The sequence below is a fragment of the Suricata suricatta genome, chromosome 1, assembly GCF_006229205.1.
Source record: "Suricata suricatta isolate VVHF042 chromosome 1, meerkat_22Aug2017_6uvM2_HiC, whole genome shotgun sequence".
Classification (NCBI taxonomy): Eukaryota; Metazoa; Chordata; class Mammalia; order Carnivora; family Herpestidae; genus Suricata; species Suricata suricatta.
The window spans coordinates 150,953,969-150,975,345 of NC_043700.1; the positions used below are offsets into that span (position 1 = coordinate 150,953,969).

Consider the following 21,377-nt stretch of genomic DNA (forward strand, 5'->3'; position numbering starts at 1 on the left):
GCTGAGCCTGGCGCATGGCTCCATCTCATGACTGTGAGTTCATAACCGGAGCAAAATCATGAGTCGGGAGGTTTAACCAACTAAGCCACCCAGGCACCCCAGAGATTCTTAACATTTTTGAGGATACAGATCCTTTGGGTAAAAACTATGATTGTTCCATTTTTATAAATGTTAACATATATGTAAAATTTTACCTGGAAGTTTAAGGGGTTCATGAACATTCAGATTAAAGTTACGTGATCTATAAAAAAGTCTTCAGGACTACACAGCCTAATAGTGATTTCCAAATGTGGTTTATAAATTGATGAACTTTAACTCCTTTCAGTAACAACTCTTCCTTTAGAGGTGAATCTTACTGGGTACCCTGTTCAGACTTCTTTTGTAAGAAAGAAAATACTTAATGGTTATCAACTAGGAGATTCCAGTTTTGGAAAATTATGTTATGCTGAGGGTTGTTAGTTTGGCTAAAACATGTATTATCAGAATTAAAAGAATTTTAGGACCACAGAGGCACCCATTATAGCTAAGTATGATCTACTAATCTTTCATTTGGAATGGCAAAGTTGACCTACACTCTACTTTTCTTGTCCTCCCCTGGGGAACTGCCCCGACACCCATCAGAGAAGTTCTCAGAAAAAGTCCCCTTTCCATAGCATCCACAGTATCCCTTTATCTTACTTCATTTGTCTTCCCTATCCCCAACACCCATCTCAACTTTTCTTAAGAAAACAAGCAAAACCAAAGCAGCATCTGTCTATAGCTAAATACACATCTATTCTGAGATACTGACTGCAAATAAAACACCATGCCCTTAGGATTTTCTAAAGATCATAATGTAAAAGAGGACTATATTTTTCTATCGCTCTAAGATACACCCATTTTAACTTTCTAAAACTTACAGACTGAGATACAGGTCAAGTAGTAATTTTAGAGCTTGACAACAGGATATTACTAGCATGTAAGAAATACATTTGATTATGTTATCTACCTAACAACGACCATAAATAGCTAAAGAGATTTTAAAAGTATTCTTACAGTAATTTCACTTCCTTTAAAGAAATATTAATAATTATGTCCATATAGCATACTAACCCATGAATACAGGAAAGCATTTATTCACTAGTAAATTCTGTTTTCTGATTGATTTAAAAACTTTTCATCTTGCTTGATTTTTTTTCCCTGAAGAAATCTAGTTTTTCTCCAAAATACAACAATAAAAAACCCCTAAAAAACATGATGTTCTCATAAGTTGCCCTCTCGGATTTTCTTGTCAGCCTGCTTCAAGGAAATCCATGTATTCAATATACTTGCTCGCAGTTTGGCCCATACCAAATGGTTGTTTAATCCAAATATCTGAGCAGCAAACTGAGCTGATCCTTCTGGTGAAAGTATGGTTGAAGAGCCAAGACCTAGTGGTTCAAAAAGAAAACACAGAAAACTGAGCTGTCAATAATGAAAACACCATTAGCAAATTATTTTTTTTAAAGTAACCTCTACTCCCAATGCAGGACTCAAACTCATAACCCGAGATCATGAGTCACAACTCTACCAACTGAGCCAGCCAGGTCCCCCTTAGTAAACTATTTTATACTCAGAGAAGTCCTGTTAACCAAAGATCATAGAAAGCTACTGTATCATCATTGTCCAAAGTAGAATCCGCAGGAGGAATTTCCATATCAACTACCAGAGTGGTAAAGTGGATTGTAAAAGGATAATATTTCTGTACCATGAAAAGCTATTTTATATGCATTGTCTATCATTCTTTTCATTGAATCCACTGTAAAGAAATTCAACTGTTTGAAAGTTCTTTTCACATACAATAAACCTTTTAATCCCTGGTGAACAGCAATAGAAATAAAACAAAAATCAAGTAGACAGAAGCACGTGTTCTTAAACAAATTTGATGTTAATTTTTTTGATAATTTTCTAGCTGCTACTTCTGTCTTTGCAATTAAACCATTCTAAATACTTAAGCAATAACAAAGTTAAATCCAAAGAAAAAATTTTACCAAATATAAGGCAGTATGTAAATTCAATATTAATAAGATCTAAAAAAGACAGTATAGTAGGAAAGTAACTTCCTTGCGGGGCACATGTTTGCTCAGGCAGTTTCTTGGGGTGGTATTACTGCCTCTGTGTCGTCCTGAGTCAAGTGCTAATAGGCTACAGATCTAAAAGCTTCATTTCTAGTATTCTTGGAATTCATCTGGCTCTGACTCCCACTAACCCCAATAAGAATAAAGTATAAATCATAGGGTCAATTTATTACTTTGTACTAATAAATCAATTCATGTAGCTCCACCACACAGTATGTGACAGTTGTCAAGTTAATATTAATTTTAGTGTCCTTATCTATTAAGATGGAAATGATAACTAGTGGTTATCTCATGTGAGGATTCAATAAATGAATACAGATAAAGTGCTTGAAGCACTGCCTGGCACATAGTAAGTGCTCAGTGAATGTCAACTGTTAGTAGTAGTTGTATTCTGGGTACACAGTTCTACTCTAGTCTGAAATACCTGGGCTTACTGCTCAGGACTACCTTCTGATATCAGGAAAGCTTAATTACCAAAAAGTTAGGTTGTCTAGTGAGCATGCCATAATAGAAAGAGAAATACAGTTTTCAGGATTTTACAAAGGCCACTGTAAAACTTTTCCCCCAAAAGATTATCCCTAATTCCAGTGATCAGAATGCACAAATCTTTGGATTCCCTTTCTCCTTGGATAGTACTAGATAAAAACTGCCAAAGTTTTGCTCATCACATTCCCCCTTTTCTAAACTCTCTTGGTAATACCTATACTATTCCTCTAGCTTAAATTTAGTTATACTTTCATTTGTAGCTATAGTAAATTTTTCACTAGAGTAGTTGATACAATCAGGTATTTGGCTAAAGATCTAAAGATGGGTTAATCACAAGGTGTATCCCCAAGACTGTATAAAAACAGCAGTAAATAGCTGAGTATTATACTAAAAAGTTTGTTTAATAGGTTTCCTGACTAGACCAAATATGTCCAGCTATAAAAATATTTTTATTAATGGCATCCTATTTATACCTGAATTAACTAAGAATGATCTGCCAAAGCTTTAAAATTTTTTTTAAATAATAAAAACAGCAGTAAAGGAAATAAAGAAAATAGAGATAAACATGTAAGAACAAGGAGATATAGCAATAAAATTTTGCCAGCTAAAATGGAAATGGAGTGTTAACTTAGTAAAACAGGAAAATTTTATCCTAACCTGGATGCAGAGAAAAAGTAAAAGCAATGTGACCAACATTTAAAAACTCATGCAAAGGGTGTAGAATTAGTGGCACCAGATACCTCTAAAGGGAGAAATGGAGGTGAAAAATGCCGCAAAACAAAACAAAAAAAAAAACAACTAAAAAGAGGCCTGGCTCAAAGTCGAGAAGCAGTTAGGCCATCAGATCCCCTGCCCCATTCAATGTACATGAGCAATTGCCCCTTCTGCACCATAGCAGAATCAGAGGTAAAACAGACGTTGGTCCAGACTTCTGTGGCCTAGAGAGTACCAGATACAGTGGAGGCAAGAGACGCAATAGTGAAAACAGGGGATTTAGTTTCTATACATGTTAAAATCACCAAATTCCAGAAAGCTGGCAGCCAGGTTTATTCCTCCAGGTAGAGGAGACTGAGACTAAAAAGATTCTTTGGGTAATTCTGGTCTCACATGAGAAAAGATGAAGTGACAGTGATGTGAGGTGAAGGGTCATTCAAAGAACAACCCTTCCAGATCACCCCATAGTGGAGCCCACTTCTGACAAGTTTCATCCACTGGACACCCTTCCCACTGGTCTTTTATAATGCTGCACTCTAAAGTAAGAACAGCGAGGGGTTACCAGACACCAGATAGGTGAGAAAAAGAACCAATGAGAAACTATAATTTCAGAGAGATAAAAAATGTTATTGCAAAGATTAAACAAGAAAAGGATGGGGGGAACGGGGAAGACCAGAGAACAAAAAAAACAGCTCTTGGAAATTAAAAATTCTATATCTAGAATGAAAAACTCAATAGAAGGGCCAGAATATGAAGTTAAGAAATACTTCAGAAAGTAAAGCAATATGAGATAGAAAACACAGAAATCAGAATGGTTCAAATTTGAATAATAAATCCAAAAATGAGAAAAGAGAGAAAATGGAGGGGGAAGGAAATTATTAGTTACGTGAAGACCAACTTAGAATGGTGGAAAGGTACTGGAGTTCTCAAGAACTCTAGATTATAGGTGCGCCTAAGTGGCTCAGTTGGTTGAGCGTCCGGCTTCGGCTCAGGTCATGATCTCGTGGTTTGTGGGTTCAAGCCCCATGTTGGACTCTGTGCTGACAGCTAGCTCAGGGCCTGGAGCCAGTTTTTGGATTCTGTGTCTCCCCCCCCCGCCCCTCTGACCCTCCCTAGCTCATGCTGTCTCTCTCTCTCTCTCAAAATAAAACATTTAAAAAAAATAAGAACTCTAGATTATAGAAGACAATGGAGTAATGCTTTCAAAATTCTAAAGGAAAATAATTTTCAACCCTGAATCCCATTTCTAAACTGTGGAGTGTGAGGCTATGATAAAAATGTTATAAATATATAAGGTGTCAAAAAAGTTTACCATCTGTACCCCTTCCTCAGGGAGTTAATTAAGAATGCTCTCCAACAAAATTAAGGAGTAAACAGAGAAAGGGGAAGACACAGGACTTAGGAAACAGAATATCCAAGACTAGAGAAGGGCAAAATGCATGTCCAGGTAAACAGAGATCCTAAGACAATAGCATGACAGTAGGCCTATAGAGAAGCAAGTCCATACTGGAACAGGATAGAGGGCTCAAGCACTTAACATATTTGACATATTCTGAGGTGCCTGGGTGGCTCTATGGGTTAAGCATCTGACTTCAGCTCAGATCATGATCTGTTCATGTCTTCTGCCCATTTCATCACCGGATTATTTGTTTTTCGGGTGTGGAGTTTGGTGAGTTCCTTGTAGATTTTGGAGACTAGCCTTTTATCTGGTATGTCATTTCCAACTATCTTTTCCAATTCCATTGGTTGCCTATTAGTTTTGTTGACTGTTTCCTTTGCAGTGAAGAAGCTTTTTATCTTGATGAGGTCCCAATAGCTCATTCTTCCTTTTGATTTCCTTGCCTTTGGAGATGTATTAAGAAGTTGCTGCAGTTGAGGTCAAGGAGGTTGTTTCCTGCTTTCTCCTCTAGGGTTTGATGGTTTCCTGTCTCATATTCAGGTCCTTCATCCATTTTGTGTATGGTGTAAGAAAGTGGTCAAGTTTCATTCTTCTGCATGTTGCTGTCCAGTTCTCCCAGCACTATCTGTTTAAAGAGGTTGTCTTTTTTCCATTGGATACTCTGGCCTGCTTTGTCAAAGATTAATCGTCATACATTTGTGGGTCCAATTCTGGGTTCTTTATTTTATTCCACTGGTCTATGTGCCTGTTTTTGTGCCAATACCATACTGTCTTGATGATGACAGCTTTGTAGTAGAGGCTAAAGTTTGGGATTGTGATGCCTCCCGTTTTGGTTTTCTTCTTCAATATTACTTTGGCTATTTGGAGTCTTTTGTGGTTCCATACGGATTTTAGGATTGTTTGTTCTAGTTTTGAGAAGAATGCTGGTGCAATTTTGATTGGGATTGCATTGGATGTGTAGATTGCTTTGGGTAGTATTGACATTTTAACAATATTTATTCTTCCGATCCATGAGCATGGAATGTTTTCCATTTCTTTGTGTCTTCTTCAATTTCCTTCATAAGTTTTCTATAGTTTTCAGCATACAGATCTTTTACATCTTTGGTTAGATTTATTCCTAGGTATTTTTTGGTTTTTTGTACAATTGTGAATGGGATCAGTTTCTTGTTTTCCTGTTGCTTCATTATTGGTGTATAAAAATGCAACTGATTTCTGTACATTGATTTTGTACCCTGCGATTTTGCTGAATTTACGGTTCAGTTCTAGTAGGCTTCTGGTAGGGTCTGTCAGGTTTTCCATGTAGAGTACATGGTTATGTTTTAAAACAAAAGTTCTTATTGCTTAGAGAAGCATACTTAAGTATGAAATGCTGTATCTAAGATCTGCTTGAAAATAATCCAGCAGGGAAGGCATACAGATGTAACAAGATGTTAAAGGCTGAAACTGAGTAATTGGTACATGAGATTTCATTGTTATTCTCTACTATTTTGTGTGTTCAAAATTTCTTAGCAGTTTTAAAGATTCAATGTATCTTACCACTGGGTAGTCGAAGAGAAGACCACACATCCTGAGCTCCCCAGTCTGGAGTTAGTGGAGGACAGCTGATCACTGGGTATACAGTGTTACCAGACATCACTGGTCCTAAACCATTGCTTCTGCCTGCCACTGCCACAAATACAGTAGGAATGCCATCCCCTAGAGAAATTACAAACATGTAATTGAAAGGAGATTTTAAGATAGGTTAAAACAAAATGTCTATGTGCCTTAACTCCTTCAGTTCCTTTATTAGCAGTGTCCACAAAAAGCAAAAGACACTATTATTACATATACATCCAAAATACGTATTTCACCGGCTGCCTATTAGATCTCAAGTAACAATGTAGAGAGAAGAGATGTGGCCATCTTTGAGATATATAGTACATAGGGAGTATCAGAGTGTGTAAGGGAATTGCTCAAAGGCCCCTTCAATTATGGCTGCTTAGGCTCACTGGAACAAAGAATGACACCATGCTAACTAGGGTCTGTCCTGGTGTCCTTTAAACAACAGGGTACAGGAAGACCTCATTAACGGGGACGAGAGGTTCAGGGTCACATTATGAACAAAAGCAGACAGATTCAATAATATAGTACCCAAATATTTAAGACTCCTCAATATACTTTATAACATAACCCTTCAACATTTCATTCTTTGATAAATTTGTAAGTTATTCCTTTGTTTCTTTTTTTAAAATTAAAAAAATTTTTAATGTTTTTAATTTATTTTTGAGAGACAGTGCGAGCAGGGGAGGGTTAGAGAGAGGAAGATACAGAATCTGAAGCAGGCTCCAGGTTCTGAGCTAGCTGTCAGCACAGAGCCTGACTTGGGGCTCGAAACCACAAACTGTGAGATCGTGACCTGAGTCGAAGCCAGACACCCCGCCATTGTTTCTTAATACAGATTCCCAACCCGAAATACAAAATTTTATGTATTTACATTTTTCTGGAGAAAGAGTTCAGGCTTTCAGGCTAGAAACTATCTCAGTACCTCTGCCCACAAAACTTAATAACTATGCTCCTTACTTAACAACTACCTGTAGAAAGAATACTGAAATAAACTTTTTTTTCCTGGTTGAAAAACATTTGGTTAGGTGTCTAGGACTCCGTTATTTTAGATCAATACTATCCCATCAAGACATTTCTTTTACATACTAAATTCTAAAATTATTCCTTGGGGTACCTGGGTGGCTCAGTTGGTTAAGTGTGTAACTCTTGGTTTCAGCTCAGGTCATGATCTCATGATTTGTAAAATTAAGCCCTATGTTGGGCTCCATGCTGACAGTGCCGAATCTGCATGGGATTCTCTATCTCCCTCCCTTTCTGCCCCTCTCCTGCACACACTCTCAAAAAGAAATAAATGAACTTAAAAAAATAAAAATAACAAAATTACAAAAATTAAAAAATTAAAATTGTTCCTTAATTTCATGTTTAACTGCTTCTAGGAAAGGCTGTCTATTAAACATATTTGAGAGGTTCTGCTATTTCAACCTCAGTCCTCCCAGAATTGATGTGGGGCCTATTTTCTGTTGGTGCTATCAGAAACAATACTTGAGGGACTTATTAGGTAAAGACCTAGCTTGTATTTTCCTTCCATATTGCATTTTCTTTATTTGAGGAGGGGGCTCTAATCTTTTACTTATTTTTAACATTAAAGAAAAATCTGAATGTTGTAGGCAGACAATGTTGTATTAGTTCTGGTGTGGCAATGTTGCATTTTCATCTTTCTCCCTAAGCCATTCTTTTCTAAGTGAAAAGCCTAGGCTACCATATTTCCCCCCCTGGAAATGTGGCATAGCTCTTTTTTGGCATTATTTTTCTAAGCATAAAATATTTGGCAAAATCAGAACTTCCTGAAATGCTCTAGTTATATGACATTTACCTTCATACTCTGCTTTAATTCTCAGTGTTTCATCTGGTCCTTTATGGGCAGATGTTACCCGAAGTTCACATGGAATGCCAAAATTTCCACAAGCCTTCTTAATTTTTTCACAGTGACTCAGATCAGAAGTTGAGCCCATTAATACTACAACTCTGCACTGACTTTCTGATTTCAGAAGCAACTGGAAAAGAAAAAACATGGACACGCAAAACAAGATGGCAAAAATGGACAAATACAGAAATAAATACCGTAAGAATAGTCAGTTTACAGAGCTATAGTAAAATTACAACTGGACAGAATATTTTCTTTCTCAGTAGACCAAATTTAATGCAATAGGACAATATGATAGAGGATTTCTTTTCCAAAATAACCTCTATATATAAAGAAAAGTGGTCTTCATAATTAAGGCTAAAGAGTAACACTAAAAAAGTTTTTTAATGTCTATTTATTTTTGAGAGAGAAAATGACAGAGTGTGAGCAGGAGAGGGTCAGAGAGAGAGAGGGAGACAGAGAATCTGTGTGCTGTGAGCACAGAGCCCAACCCAGGGCTCAAACTCACAAACTGCAAGATCATGACCTGAGACGAAGTAGGATGCTCACCAAATGAGCCACCCAAGGGTCCATAAAGATTAACATTTAAAAGAATTTTTTATGTTTATTATTTATATTGAGACAGGGAGGGAGAGACTGAGCACAAGCAGGAGAGGGTTAGAGAGAGAGGGAGATGCAGAATCTAAAGCAGGCTCCAGGCTCTGAGCTGTCAGCACAGAGCCTGACACGGGGCTCAAACTCACAAACCATGATATGACCTGAGCCAAAGTTGGATACTTAACCAACTGAGCCACCTAGGCACCCCAAGAATAACATTTTTTAATGAGATAAATCACATCTACTATTATAATGCAAAGCGAGGATAAATACTCAACTCTTCTAGTTAATACTCATGAAGCTGTAACATAAAATATTTTATCCTGGAACACCGGGGTAGCTCAAATGGTTAAGCATGCAATTTTGGCTCAGGTCATCATCTCTCGGTTCATCAGTTCAAGCGCTGTCAGGCTCTGTGCTGACAGCTCAGTGCCTGCTGTGGATTCTCTGTCTCTGTCTCTCCCTCTCTCTACCCCTCCCTTGCTTGCTCTCTTTCTCTCTCTAAGATAGATAAATAAAAAAACATTAGAAGTATAATAAAATACTTCATCCTAAGATTTTTCATACATTCTGTTTAAATGGAAACATTTTTTTTTTAATTTTTGAGAGACAGAATGAGTAGGGGAGGGTCAGAGAGAGAGGGAGACACAGAATCCGAAGCAGGCTCCAGGCTCTGATCTAGCTGTCAGCACAGAGCCCGATGAGGGGCTCAAACCCACGAACCATGAGATCATGACCTGAGCTGAAGCCGGAGGCTTAACCGACTGAACCACCCAGGCTCCCCTAAATGGAAGTTTTGAGGCCTAATCAGCCAATTGAGTTTCTAGACCTCTTTGTTAAGCTAATAATTTATAATCTATAAAAAAGATTTATATCTTTTATACGTTAGTTGCTTGGAATTAAAAATTTCCATGGACATGATGTACTCAAAAGTAACTATGACCACTGGATAACCACAAACCACATTTAATTTCCATGTAATTACAATAATGAAAATACCATAAATCTTAAAGTGACATTTTAAATTTTTTTTTAATGCTTTTTATTTATTTTTGAGAGACAGAGAGAGACAGTGCGAGCAGGGGAGGGTCAGAGAGAGGAAGACACAGAATCTGAAGCAGGCTCCAGGCTCTGAGCTAGCTGTCAGCACAGAGCCCGACGCGGGGCTTGAACCCACGAACCGTGAGATCTGACCTGAGCCGAAGCCGGACGCTTAACCGACTGAGCCACCCAGGCGCCCCTTAAAGTGACATTTTAATATCAGATAGACTTGTAATTCTGAACTCTGCTCACAGAACCCATGCTAATGAAACACAGGAGCAGTGGAGAGGTGGATGGGAAATGTAAGGGCACAGTGGAAACAAGGATTCTAATTTTCCAACAGAATTTGGGAGTGTACTGGCCAGTTTTACAGCAAGGGTAATTTTAGTATGTCACGGAGGATAATTCAGTGTCTATTAATTAAAGGTGCTCCTTTTTCTAAAACCACTGGGAAAAAGAAAGTAACTGCACCTTCTCACTTTTATTTTCCTTTCTGAAGCAAGATTTTCTTGGAGAAAAACACAGTACAGTATGAGTTTACTACAAAAGTTTTACCTCTACTCTTTCTGCAACCCACTCAAAATTTTTCTTTACCATCTGGAGCCCTTCGGGAGTTACTTCTTTGAGGTCGCGATATGACTAGAAAATAGGATAGAAAGTTTAGAATACAAAATTCTATTAGTAATGCTGAAATTATTTGATTTCTGAGTTTTGAGTAGATTATGAAGAGCTTGCACAAGGAATGTATCTGAAAATGTGTAAGTCTATAAATCCATTTCTTGAATTAAACGAGAAAAAGTTCAGACTGTGAAGTATACTTGTATTTTCACTTCATTTCATTAAGTGATTCTTACACTAGCAACTACAGTTAACTGCCCTGATAATTCTTATGGATGAAATATGGAGAGCATTTGCCCTAATTTTGTTTTTCGTAAGACAGAGCAGAAATGCATCCTAATAAGATCCAGAACACTTGGGATAGAGTTCCAGATCTGCCACTTATAATTATGAAGATATCTATCATCCTCTCAGTGCCTTAGTTTTCAATTTGCCAAACAAGGATAATACTTGCCCATGTGACGGTCATAATAAGTGAGAAATCTGCTTTGTAAATGTAATCTACTATTATTATTTTTTTTCAGGGTACAGGAAATTTAAGACATATTTATCCTAAAAAGTAAGTAGCTGTCAACTCAACCTCTTAACATAGGGAACGATAATGGCCCTTTCTTTTCCTCCCATTTCCCCATTCACCTCTATCCCAGCCAGATATTGCAAAGAATAAAAAAAACCCTTGAAGCATCACCTGTTTGTCTTTCTGTTGGCTCCGATCTCCCGATGGCCAGAGTCTCCAGGAATCATTATCAATAACATCAGCAAGAACAATTTCTTTGGTGGTTACATCAACACCAAATTCAATCTAGAAACAGCATATCACCAAAGAAAAGTTTTCAAAACTTTACAACTAAAGACATTTCTCAGTTGTAATCTTTACTCTCAAACCTCCATTTTATCGTACCTTCATATCAACCAGTGTACAGTTCTGGGGCAACCAAGATTTCTCCAGTATTTCAAAAATAGCCTGTGTAGCATGACTCATGATATCCACTTCAGTTTGGCCTATAACAAGTCCAGCAAAGCAAAATTTAGCAGCAATTAGCTGTTCTTCAGACCACTGTGGATCGTTATTGGCATCATCCTGAAAATAAAGTATAGGAATACAATTAATTTAAATATAAAAATTTTAAACTTTTGAGATAAACTGAAGTCCTTTTTTCCTTGAGCATGAATTCCTCAAAAATATTTTTCTCTAAATACTTAACTTTTGATTAAAATAACCCTTTAATTCATAATAATCATTTTTTAAAGTTTATTTATTTTGAGAGAGAGAGCAAGTTGGGGAGAGACAGAGAGAGAGGGAGAGCAAGAGAATCCCATTCAGGCCCCATGCTGTCCGTCCAGAGCCCAACACAGTCCTGATCTCTCACACCACAGGCCTGATTACGATCTGAGCGGAAATCAAAAGTCCAATGCCTAACCAACTGAGCCACCCAGGTGCCCCAACAATTATTTTTAATTTGTATACTTTTATTTTCTTCTTTTTTATTGTAAAAAAAAAAAAAAAACAGTTTATTTGTCGGAGTGCCTGAGTGGCTCAGTCCGTTAGGTGTCTGACTTCAGCTCAGGTCATAATCTCACGGTTCATGAGTTTGGGCCATGCATTGGGCTCTTTGCTGACATCTCAGCGCCTGCTTTGCTGACATCTCAGCACCTGGAGCCTGCTTCAGACTCTGTGTCTCCCTCTCTCTCTGCCCCTTCCCTGCTTACACTCCCTTACTCACGCACCCCAATTTGTCTATTTTTAATAGCTACTTTGAAGTTCAAGATACTCAGTAACTTACTCTAGGTCATAAAATATTTGGAAAAAAATTGCTCTTTTAATTTAAACAAAAGATTGTAGTTTTTATTTCCTTTTTCTGAGTCAACATAGACAGTAAGGTCAAAAGACATTTTAGTCCACTAAATCTTTCTAGGATGCAGTTTTCATAATCTCCTGATCTCTCTCTCTCTTTTTAAATAGTTTAAGTAATCTCTATGCCCACCGTGGGGCTTGAATTCATAACCCTGAGACCAAGGGCTGCATGCTCTACCAAACTAACCAGCCAGGTACTGCTCCTAACCTCATTTTTGATAAGAATTTATACAAGACTACAAGTCTTTAGGGTTATTATTTGATAACCCGAGACTTAAAAAATTTTCATTTTATTCTATGTAGTGTCCCAATTTCACATCAAAGTTTTCTTTTATGAATTCTTGCTTTTTATGACAACCATAATATAAACATTTCACTGCAGTAAACTGGTATGCAGTTCACTGATTACACTTGATTTGGGCCAAAAGGCTGAGCAGCAATTTTAAGTTAACTGTTTATAAATGTTACACTGATATTTCTTCTGATGTTGGAACTTTGCTCAACAGCATAAACAAAGATGGAAAGAGAAAAGCAGTTTCAATAAAGAAAACAAATACAAATTTATACCCACTGATTCCTACATCTTTATTATATTTTCACTTATAAGAGATTGGTAATAGTTTTCTCTGTATTTGAATATAAAAAGATCCCTTGATTAGCCTGTACTTCAAATTCTTCAACAAAAAATTTTAAGTTTCTGAATTGTTACTTTTCTTCCTAGTAACTTCATTCATTTTGGTAATGATCTGAACCAAAGTAAGATGGAGTTTCATAAATATTTTCTTTTAAAAATCTGAATTATCATTGCTAAAAGAAGTGTACGTTATTGACATATTTCTGTAGTGATAACTGTAATACAAAAAGCTTTGATAATGGTTAAATCTTTTGATTTTGAGATTATAAGTTTGTTGCTATGTTACAGTAAAACAATAACATAATACCTTGAAATAATAAAATAATTACCTTGAAAAACATTTCCACTTTAGGTGGGTAAAACTTATATCCTTCCTTGACACCAGGATTTCTTTTGAGGAAAGAACCAGTTGCTATTCTTCTGCAAACCCATTCAATTGGAATCATTTCACACTTAGGTGCAATGAAAGCTGTCTCCCCACATTTTCTGGTGAAAGCAGTTTTGATACCTATACATTGATAAAAATTTTTTTAAAACATCAAATTGGTGTTTAAAAAGGTAGATCTGAGGCATAATAAAACTCTACTGTTTACACAAAACAAAATGAAACAAAAACTGTTATCTAGCCAAATGCATTATCCTTAAATGTAATTTAAAAAAATCTTTTTAATGTTTATTTTTGAGAGAGAAAGAAACACAGAGTGTGATCAGGGGAAGGGCACAGAGGAGGGAGACACAGAATCTGAAGCAGGCTCCAGACTCTGAGCTGTCGGCACAGAGCCCAACATGGGGTTCAAACCCATGAACCATGAGATCATGACCTGAGTAGAAATCTGATGCCCAACTGACTGAGCCACCTAGGCTCCCCTTTAGATGTAATCTTTTTTTAAAGTCAAAGTAGGAAAACAAAATTATTAATATGGCTTTCTTAATACTTATCAAACTTTTAGCAGTATTTCACTTTAATGTTGCATGGCAAAGTATAGAGTGGATCATAAGATCTGGGTCTCAGAATCTTTACCATTTATTAATTCATACATTCAAAAAATACTTATTGAGCGGCTCCTCTGCTATTGCTTACTTAACTGTATTAGGCATATAACTCATCTAAGTAGTATTAATTGCCTTTAAATCAGATTTGTTTATAAGATTCTCATATTTGATAGTCCAGTATTATCCAGTCCATGGGCCTTATAAAATATCAATCTACAGGATGCCTGGGTGGCTCAGTCCATTAAGTATCTGACTTTGGCTCAGGTCTTGATCTCGTGGTTCATGAGTTTGAGCCCAGCCATCGGGCTCTGTGCTAAAAGCTCAGAGCCTTGAGCCTGCTTTGGATTCTGTGTCTCTCTCCCTCTCTCTCTCTGTCCCTCTCCTGCTTGCACTGTCTCTCTCAAAAATAAACATTAAAAAATTTTTAAAAAATCAACCTACTTATCACAATCAGATATAGCCCTACATTTGGGATAGCCCTTTTCTCTTAATATCTGAAGAAAATAATCCCTGAAAGAAAGTATCCAATAGGTAGCAAAAGGAACTGTGGCCAATGTGGCCAGGAGCAAAGAAAACATTTGTTCTTCCTTTCCCTTCTCTTTTACTCAACCGTTAGTGGAAAACGAAGATAAAGAGCTACCTTGTGATGGGACCTATTTTATTTGGAGGCCTTGGAAAATAACCTCTCTAATACTAGTTATATATTATGAACCATATGATCGATCAACTCCACCTTTAGGTATTTCAGGTACTAACACTGAAGCCTAAAGATGAGCATTATTATGTTAACCTATACAGGTTTCCAGGAGATATTTTAATCACGTTAATGCTATAGTACACTTTGTGCTACCATGTAATAACACTTCGACAAATGGCAGTATTGAAAAGAAATGAAAGCAGGGACTCGAAATGCAGATTCATAATCAGAAAGTAGGATAGAGATTGCCAGGAGCTGGGAAGGGAGAATGGAGACTTTTGTTTAATGGGACATAGTTTCTGTCTAAGAATAAAACAGTTCTGAAAACAGGAAACTAAACATACCTAATGTCACAAAATTTATACTTTAAAATAATTAAAATTAGGGGTGCCTGGCTGGCTCAGTCAGTAGAGCATGTAACTCTTGATCTCATGGTTATGAGTTCAAGCCCCATGTTGGCAGTAGAGATTACTTAAAAATAAAATCTTAAAAATGGTTAAAATGATAAATTTTATTATATATCTTTAGCCACAATTTAATTTTTTAAAAATATTTTTAAATGTTTATTTTTTATTTTTTTTTAATGTTTTTATTTTTGAGAGAGAGACAGCATGAGCAGAGGAGGGTCAGAGAGGGGGACACAGATTCTGAAAACAGGCTCCAAGCTCTGAGCTATCTGTCAGCACAGAGCCCAATGCGAGGCTCGAACCCACAAACCACAAGATCATGACCTGAGCTGAAGTCGGCTGCTTAACTGACTGAGCCATCCAGGAACCCCTAAATGTTTATTTTTGAGAGAGACAGAGACAGAGTACAAGCAGGGGCGGGGCAGGAAAAAAGGGAGACATAGAATCTGAAGCAGGCTCTAACCTGTCAGCACAGAGCTTATGCAGGGTTCAAACTCACAAACCGTGAGATCATGACCTGAGCCAAATTGGACGCTCAACCGACATCCAAGCATCCCTTACATTTTTAAGTAAGCTATATGCCCAACTTAGGCCTGAACGCAGAACCCTGAGATCAAGAGTACATGCTCCACTAATTGAGCAAGCCAGATACTCCACCACAATTTAATTTTAAAAAGTCACAAGACCTACTTTAGGTTAGGCATTATAAATTTGTTTCATTTGTTTAATCTTCATAATATTTGAGAAGATAGGTAATAGGAACAAACATTCAACAATATAGATAAGGACAGAGGCACAGTAATTATGTCAGCTAGTACTAGATAAAGTAGGGTTTCCAATCAACACTATTTCAACTCTGGGCTACCCACTTAACCACTACGCTATACTGCCTCTCCTAGAAGTGTTGTTACATCACAGTACAAGGGAATAGTACAGCATTTGTAATACCCAAGATTTCTTTATTGTCCCCAAAAACCAGAAACCGCCAGGGAGACCGAGTCACGCATGCAAAAGCAAAGGGCTTTATTACGGGTTTAGGCTCTCCGGGGCCTAAACTCGGGCTCACAGACTTTACCGGCGTCCATGCTGAGAGCCCCAAACAAAGGCAGGGTAGGGCTTTTATGAGTTTGGGAAGGGGGAGTTACAGGAAATTGTGACACAGGTAGTGATCTAATCATTATTATACAATATTTTGACAACAGGTTTATCCAATTACTATATTTAGAGTGTTAACCAATCAGAGTAGACCTAGGCCTGCCCTTAGGAATGTTAAGGGTATTACAAGGGTGGTCCCTCTTGCCTTGGGCAATGTGTGCCCTTCTTGTCTCAAACCTGCGTCCTTACACATTAACATGAGTCCTTACACATTAACATGAATGGAACAGCTTCTGGAAACCCGTGGGTTTAACATAATAATGCTCATCTTCAGGCTGTAATGTTAGTACCTCCAATCCCAATCTAATCCTCGAAGATAAGTTTTTTCTAATCAGAAAAAAAAAAATCTTTCATTGTATATATATCTGTATTATCTTTATATACACACATACATATACCCATACATGAAAGGAATCAATATTTATGGAAATCTTGCAATGTGCTAAGTGGTTTATGTGTTACCTTATTTAACCATACATAAAATTTCTCAAGTAGGTGCCATTTACAAAATTTTTCAGGTAGGTATTATTGCATTTTATGGTGAAAGAAATAGAGGTACAAAGAAGTTAAGTAATTTGACAAGCTAGGTCATGCTGCCAATCAGCAATGGTGCCTGAAACAGTTTCAAAACCTGTACTGTTCAAAACTGTATTCCCTTTGTGCTTGACCAGTACAATTCTAATGAAATAGGGAATTGTAATATGCTACATGAATAGGAACTCAAGGGAAAAAAATAACAGTCTAATAATCATTTTAACCTTTAAAGAATGATTGAGCTCATGCTCATGAATCGGCACATAATTTAAGTCAGTCTTTAACTTGCGGCAGTACTAACTACATGCCTAGCTTCAAGAGTTTTCCCTTTTTGATCTGTTAATCATTAGTCATATTTATGTCTACCAAGCTTGAAAGACTAGTGTCCAAATCTATCCTTTAAACATAAACAACTGTAACTTTTACTCAGAGGAAAACCCTTCCTCACATCTAAGAGAACTGAAGGCACAGAATCAATTTATGATAATGAGTAATCTTATACAGAAATTTAAAAAAAATTTCAATTTAGATGACTGCTTCTAGTACACATCATCTTGCAAATTTCCTGACTGCATACAATAAGAAAAAGAACTCCTACCAAGTAGCAAATGTCACTTAATACTGTGAAGTAAAATGTCTGTGTCTGACAACTAATCAGCTCACATATCTCTGGGACCATCCATGTATTAAGGCTGTGAAGCTCCTCATCTGTGGTTCAGCAACTGCAAGACTTATACCTATCTATGTCTACTAACACAGTTAGATGTAATTACAGTAGGTTTCGATGGAAGAACCAAGACTTAAAAGGTTAAGTTTTGATTCTTAAGTATTGAGACCAAACACACATTTTATAACTCAGGTGTTGTATATAGAATATTATTTCCACGGAGAAATAATATTACTTATATCTATTATTTTTGCAGTATTTTACAGTTTGCTTATGACTGACAATGAGAAAACTAGAATCCTGATTTACTAATTCTCATCTGGTGTCCTTCCCACTCTAATTTCTACCTTAATTAGAAACATAACCTTGCTTATAAGGAAAGTAATTAAAAAATTGTTTTTAAATGTTTATTTTTTTGAGAGAGAGATAGAGAGTGAGCAAAGGAGGGACAGAGAGAGAGGGAGACACAGTATCTGAAGCAGGCTCCAGGCTCTGAGCTGTCAGCACAAGGCCTGATGCGGGTCACAGACCACAAGATCATGACCTGAGCTGAAGTCAGACACTTAACTGACTGAGCCACCCAGTTGCTCCTGAAAGCAATTTTAAGTAGAACGCTGGGGGTCAACTACACATACCATTTATTTAATTGTGGGTAATAACTAGATAAGGCAACACAACTCCTAATCTGTCCTCTAAAACAAATCTAAGAATTTTTTAAAACTTAAGTTTTCCTTAATTTCACAGTATATGAAACCTGAAAAATATCTTTCAACGTTTCCTGTGAACCAAGTAAGTTTTAGTTATGTTAAGTGTGCCAAAAACAGTAATTTAAATGTAATTGTTGGAGTATTTAAGTTAGGGTGACAAACTTTTCTTTTTCAAATGCAAGACTTTCAAAGTCAAAACTGGGAAAGTTGTGGACAGAGACAACTTGAATCACCTTATTTTTTGTTAAGCCCCAGAAAGCACACTGAATAGTTCCTTACTGAATAAGGAAATTAAAACTTGGGCCTGTACTTACCTTGTTATTTGAGAATATATATTTACACACACACACACACACACACACACACACACACACACACGTGTATGTATATATATATACACACACACAAAAATATAACTCTGTAGCTATTATAATTACTATGGGTATAAAGGTGCTTTTTAAAAAATATTTATTTTGAGAGAGAGAGAGCAAGCAAGCACGAGAGAACGAATCCCAAGCAGGCTGTGCACTGACAGCAGCAAGCCTGATGTGGGGCCCTAATTCACCTTGAGCCACCAAGGTGCCCCCTGATTTTAGAAATTTTATTTTAAGGCTTCCTTGACTGGTGGTTTCTCAGTGACTGAGCAGATTTCTATAGAAAGCATCAAACTAATTTTAGGTTCCTTTTGCAGTACAGATAAGTGATCCATTTTTAACCTCCCAAGTTATCTCATTCTTCTATACATATTGAAGTTCTAAGAAGTTGCTTAATACTATGAATTGTTAACAATAAAAAAATTAGCTCCTGGGGCACCTAGGTGGTTTAGTTGGTTAAGCGTCCTCCTGATTTTAGATCTGCTTTCAATCCTCTGTCCCTCCTCTGCCTTCGCTATCTCTCGTAAAAAAAAAAAAAAGGGGGGGGGGGCCCTAAAATCGTATTACTTAGGAAATCTGAGTGGTCCTTTAAATTTACAGCAACATACTTTCAATGTATAGGATTTATGGTGTGGATGACAAATTATGCTGACAATTTAGTTCTGCACTAACTTAAAAATGTTCAGCCAAAACCTATGAGATAGGCAAAACTATTCAAGAACCCATTCTGTACTTACAGAATTGATTTAACTTGCATTGCCTTGTTATTTTGTGTAAGGCAGGTATATCTATCTTGACTGAAAACAAAGTTATTAAATTCCCCTTTGGATTTGGACATACTAGGGTATGAGAAGAGCATTAAGTAGGCAGAGAGGGAAAGATTATGGCCTGAGGTCCCTGGATGGGGAAAAACACCTGTTCTGGAACAATGCTGGGGAGTGTCTGACCACGGCAAAGTCACCTTAGGCATACGGTTCCTCTTAAGAATGTAACATACCCCATCTACTCTCCCTTAGGTTTCCCCTCCAGAATCTGACAAAACACCTAAGTATGGCCATAGACCACCCCTCATACAATGGAAATGAGCCAATCAGAAATGGACAACCTAGCACCTAGAACTAGCAAGCCAATAAGGGTAGCATCTGAGAAGGGGAAGAGATGGGAGAGGGCTGGCCAGATCCTTACAAAACAAGGTCCCTCGCCTAGAGTCCTCAGGCATTCACTTTTGAATGTTCCCTCTCTACAAAGAGAGCTTTCCTATTATTACTTTCTAATCTTATACTCTAATAAACTTTTGCCTGCCGCTCATTTTCTGTCCACCTCTTCATTCTTCGAAGTGGCGAGACCACAAATCCCAGTTGTTGTGGTTAAAAAGAAAAAAAGCCTGCAACAATACCTTAAAGATGTCGTGGATTCGGTTCCAGACCACAATAAAGCAAAGCAAATGAATTTTTTGGTTTCCCAGTGCATATACAAGTTATATTTATACTATACTGTGGCCTATTAAGTGTACAACACTGTGATTTCTAAAACAATGTATATACCTTAGTTTAAAAAAACTTCATGGTTGGGGTGCCTGGGTGGGTTATTCGGTTGAGTATCCGACTATAGATTTCAACTTAGGTCATGATCTCACAGTTTGTGAGTTCGGGTCCCACATCTGCACTGTTAGTGCAGAGCCTGCTTGGGATTCTCTCTCTTAAAATAAATAAAATGCTTACTGGAAGCTCTAAGAAATGAAAGGGCAACTGGGAAATAAAAGGCTGAGTGATCCCAGGCAATGAGGCCTCTTACACTGGAGGGAAAGAGCTCAAATCTTTTTTGAAGTTTATTTATTTAAGTAATCTCTATACCTAGTGGGAGGCTTGAACTCCTGTCCCTGAGATCAAGACCCATATACTCTTCTGTCTGAGCCAGCCAGGTGCCCCATAACAGCTCAACTCTTTTATTAGCTGAGGTTTCAAACACTACAGACAAATCAGCTGTTAACTGAATCCCTGCAGAAAAGCCCATTATCTTAATTCCCTTTTCTTTACTCCAAGTGCCCTCCAAAGAAAGTTCTGATCTTAATTTCATCCTTTTTCCGAATAGATGCCTCTATAGAAAACAATATTCTTTCAGTTTTAGAGTATGAGGTATCCTTGGAGATCTTTGATCTAGTTCAAATTCCTCACTCAGGACAGATGAGAAGGTGTGGTAGCAATATTCAAATACTTTTCAGGGCTTTCAAGTGGAAAAGGGACTTGAAATTCTGTCTAATCTCCAAGGGGTAAAGAGTAACTGCATAGAACTGCAGGTACCGAATTTCAACTCTTTAATTACAATTGCCTAATACCAGAACAGGCCTCCTTCATAGAGAAGTCTCTCCTAGGATAGAAAAGTTACAGAAAACCTATGTGTGCCAGAGAGAGACCACAGCAAACTGAGACATTCCCCAAAACATGTTGTTAATCCAAAGAATGTCAACTCCCCATGAAAGAGATCAGAGTGTGCCCTGTGCATGTGTGTGCACACTCAAAACACAGAAGACTGTGCAGGGAGCCATGTCTCTGCTTTCCTACAACAACTGAAAAATATTAACGTAGTCAAAAAGCTGTTAATCCAAATAATGTCATTTCCCCACAAAAAGGACCAGTACGTGTGTTTGAAAGAGAACATAAAAGTGGAGGCACTTACCTGCTTCCTGTAACAACTGAAAAATACAACTGGTAGTTTTATTTGAGATTGCAGCTTTTCCTTCCAGGTGATTTTTTCTGGCGGCATTTCCTGCTGTTATCTGGTCCTTGGACTGCAGGAGGACTTTTCCTGGACTGTCTAGCAATTCATAGACTTCTTTTGTTTTACCCTCATAGAGTTTTTTACCAATATTCAGCACTGTGGAAATAAAGTGGGAAACATTAGACTTAAGGGAAAAATTTCCTAATTGAAGACCAAATT

At 37.3% G+C, this 21,377-nt stretch overlaps 1 protein-coding gene across 2 annotated transcripts in view; it reads right to left on the reverse strand.

Moving 5' to 3' along the window:
• Positions 1-817: 817 nt before the first annotated feature.
• PAICS (phosphoribosylaminoimidazole carboxylase and phosphoribosylaminoimidazolesuccinocarboxamide synthase) overlaps positions 818-21,377 on the reverse strand; it is a 28,758-nt gene continuing 8,198 nt past the window's right edge. For both annotated transcript variants that reach the window (XM_029945550.1, XM_029945546.1), the window contains exons 3-10: positions 21,117-21,314; positions 13,236-13,414; positions 11,319-11,498; positions 11,106-11,219; positions 10,355-10,438; positions 8,111-8,291; positions 6,232-6,390; positions 818-1,409 (exon numbers count right to left, since the gene is read on the reverse strand). In XM_029945550.1, the coding sequence (XP_029801410.1) occupies positions 1,243-1,409; positions 6,232-6,390; positions 8,111-8,291; positions 10,355-10,438; positions 11,106-11,219; positions 11,319-11,498; positions 13,236-13,414; positions 21,117-21,314 (1,262 nt within the window). In that variant the 3' untranslated portion in view covers positions 818-1,242. The remainder of the gene's footprint in view (positions 1,410-6,231; positions 6,391-8,110; positions 8,292-10,354; positions 10,439-11,105; positions 11,220-11,318; positions 11,499-13,235; positions 13,415-21,116; positions 21,315-21,377) is intronic.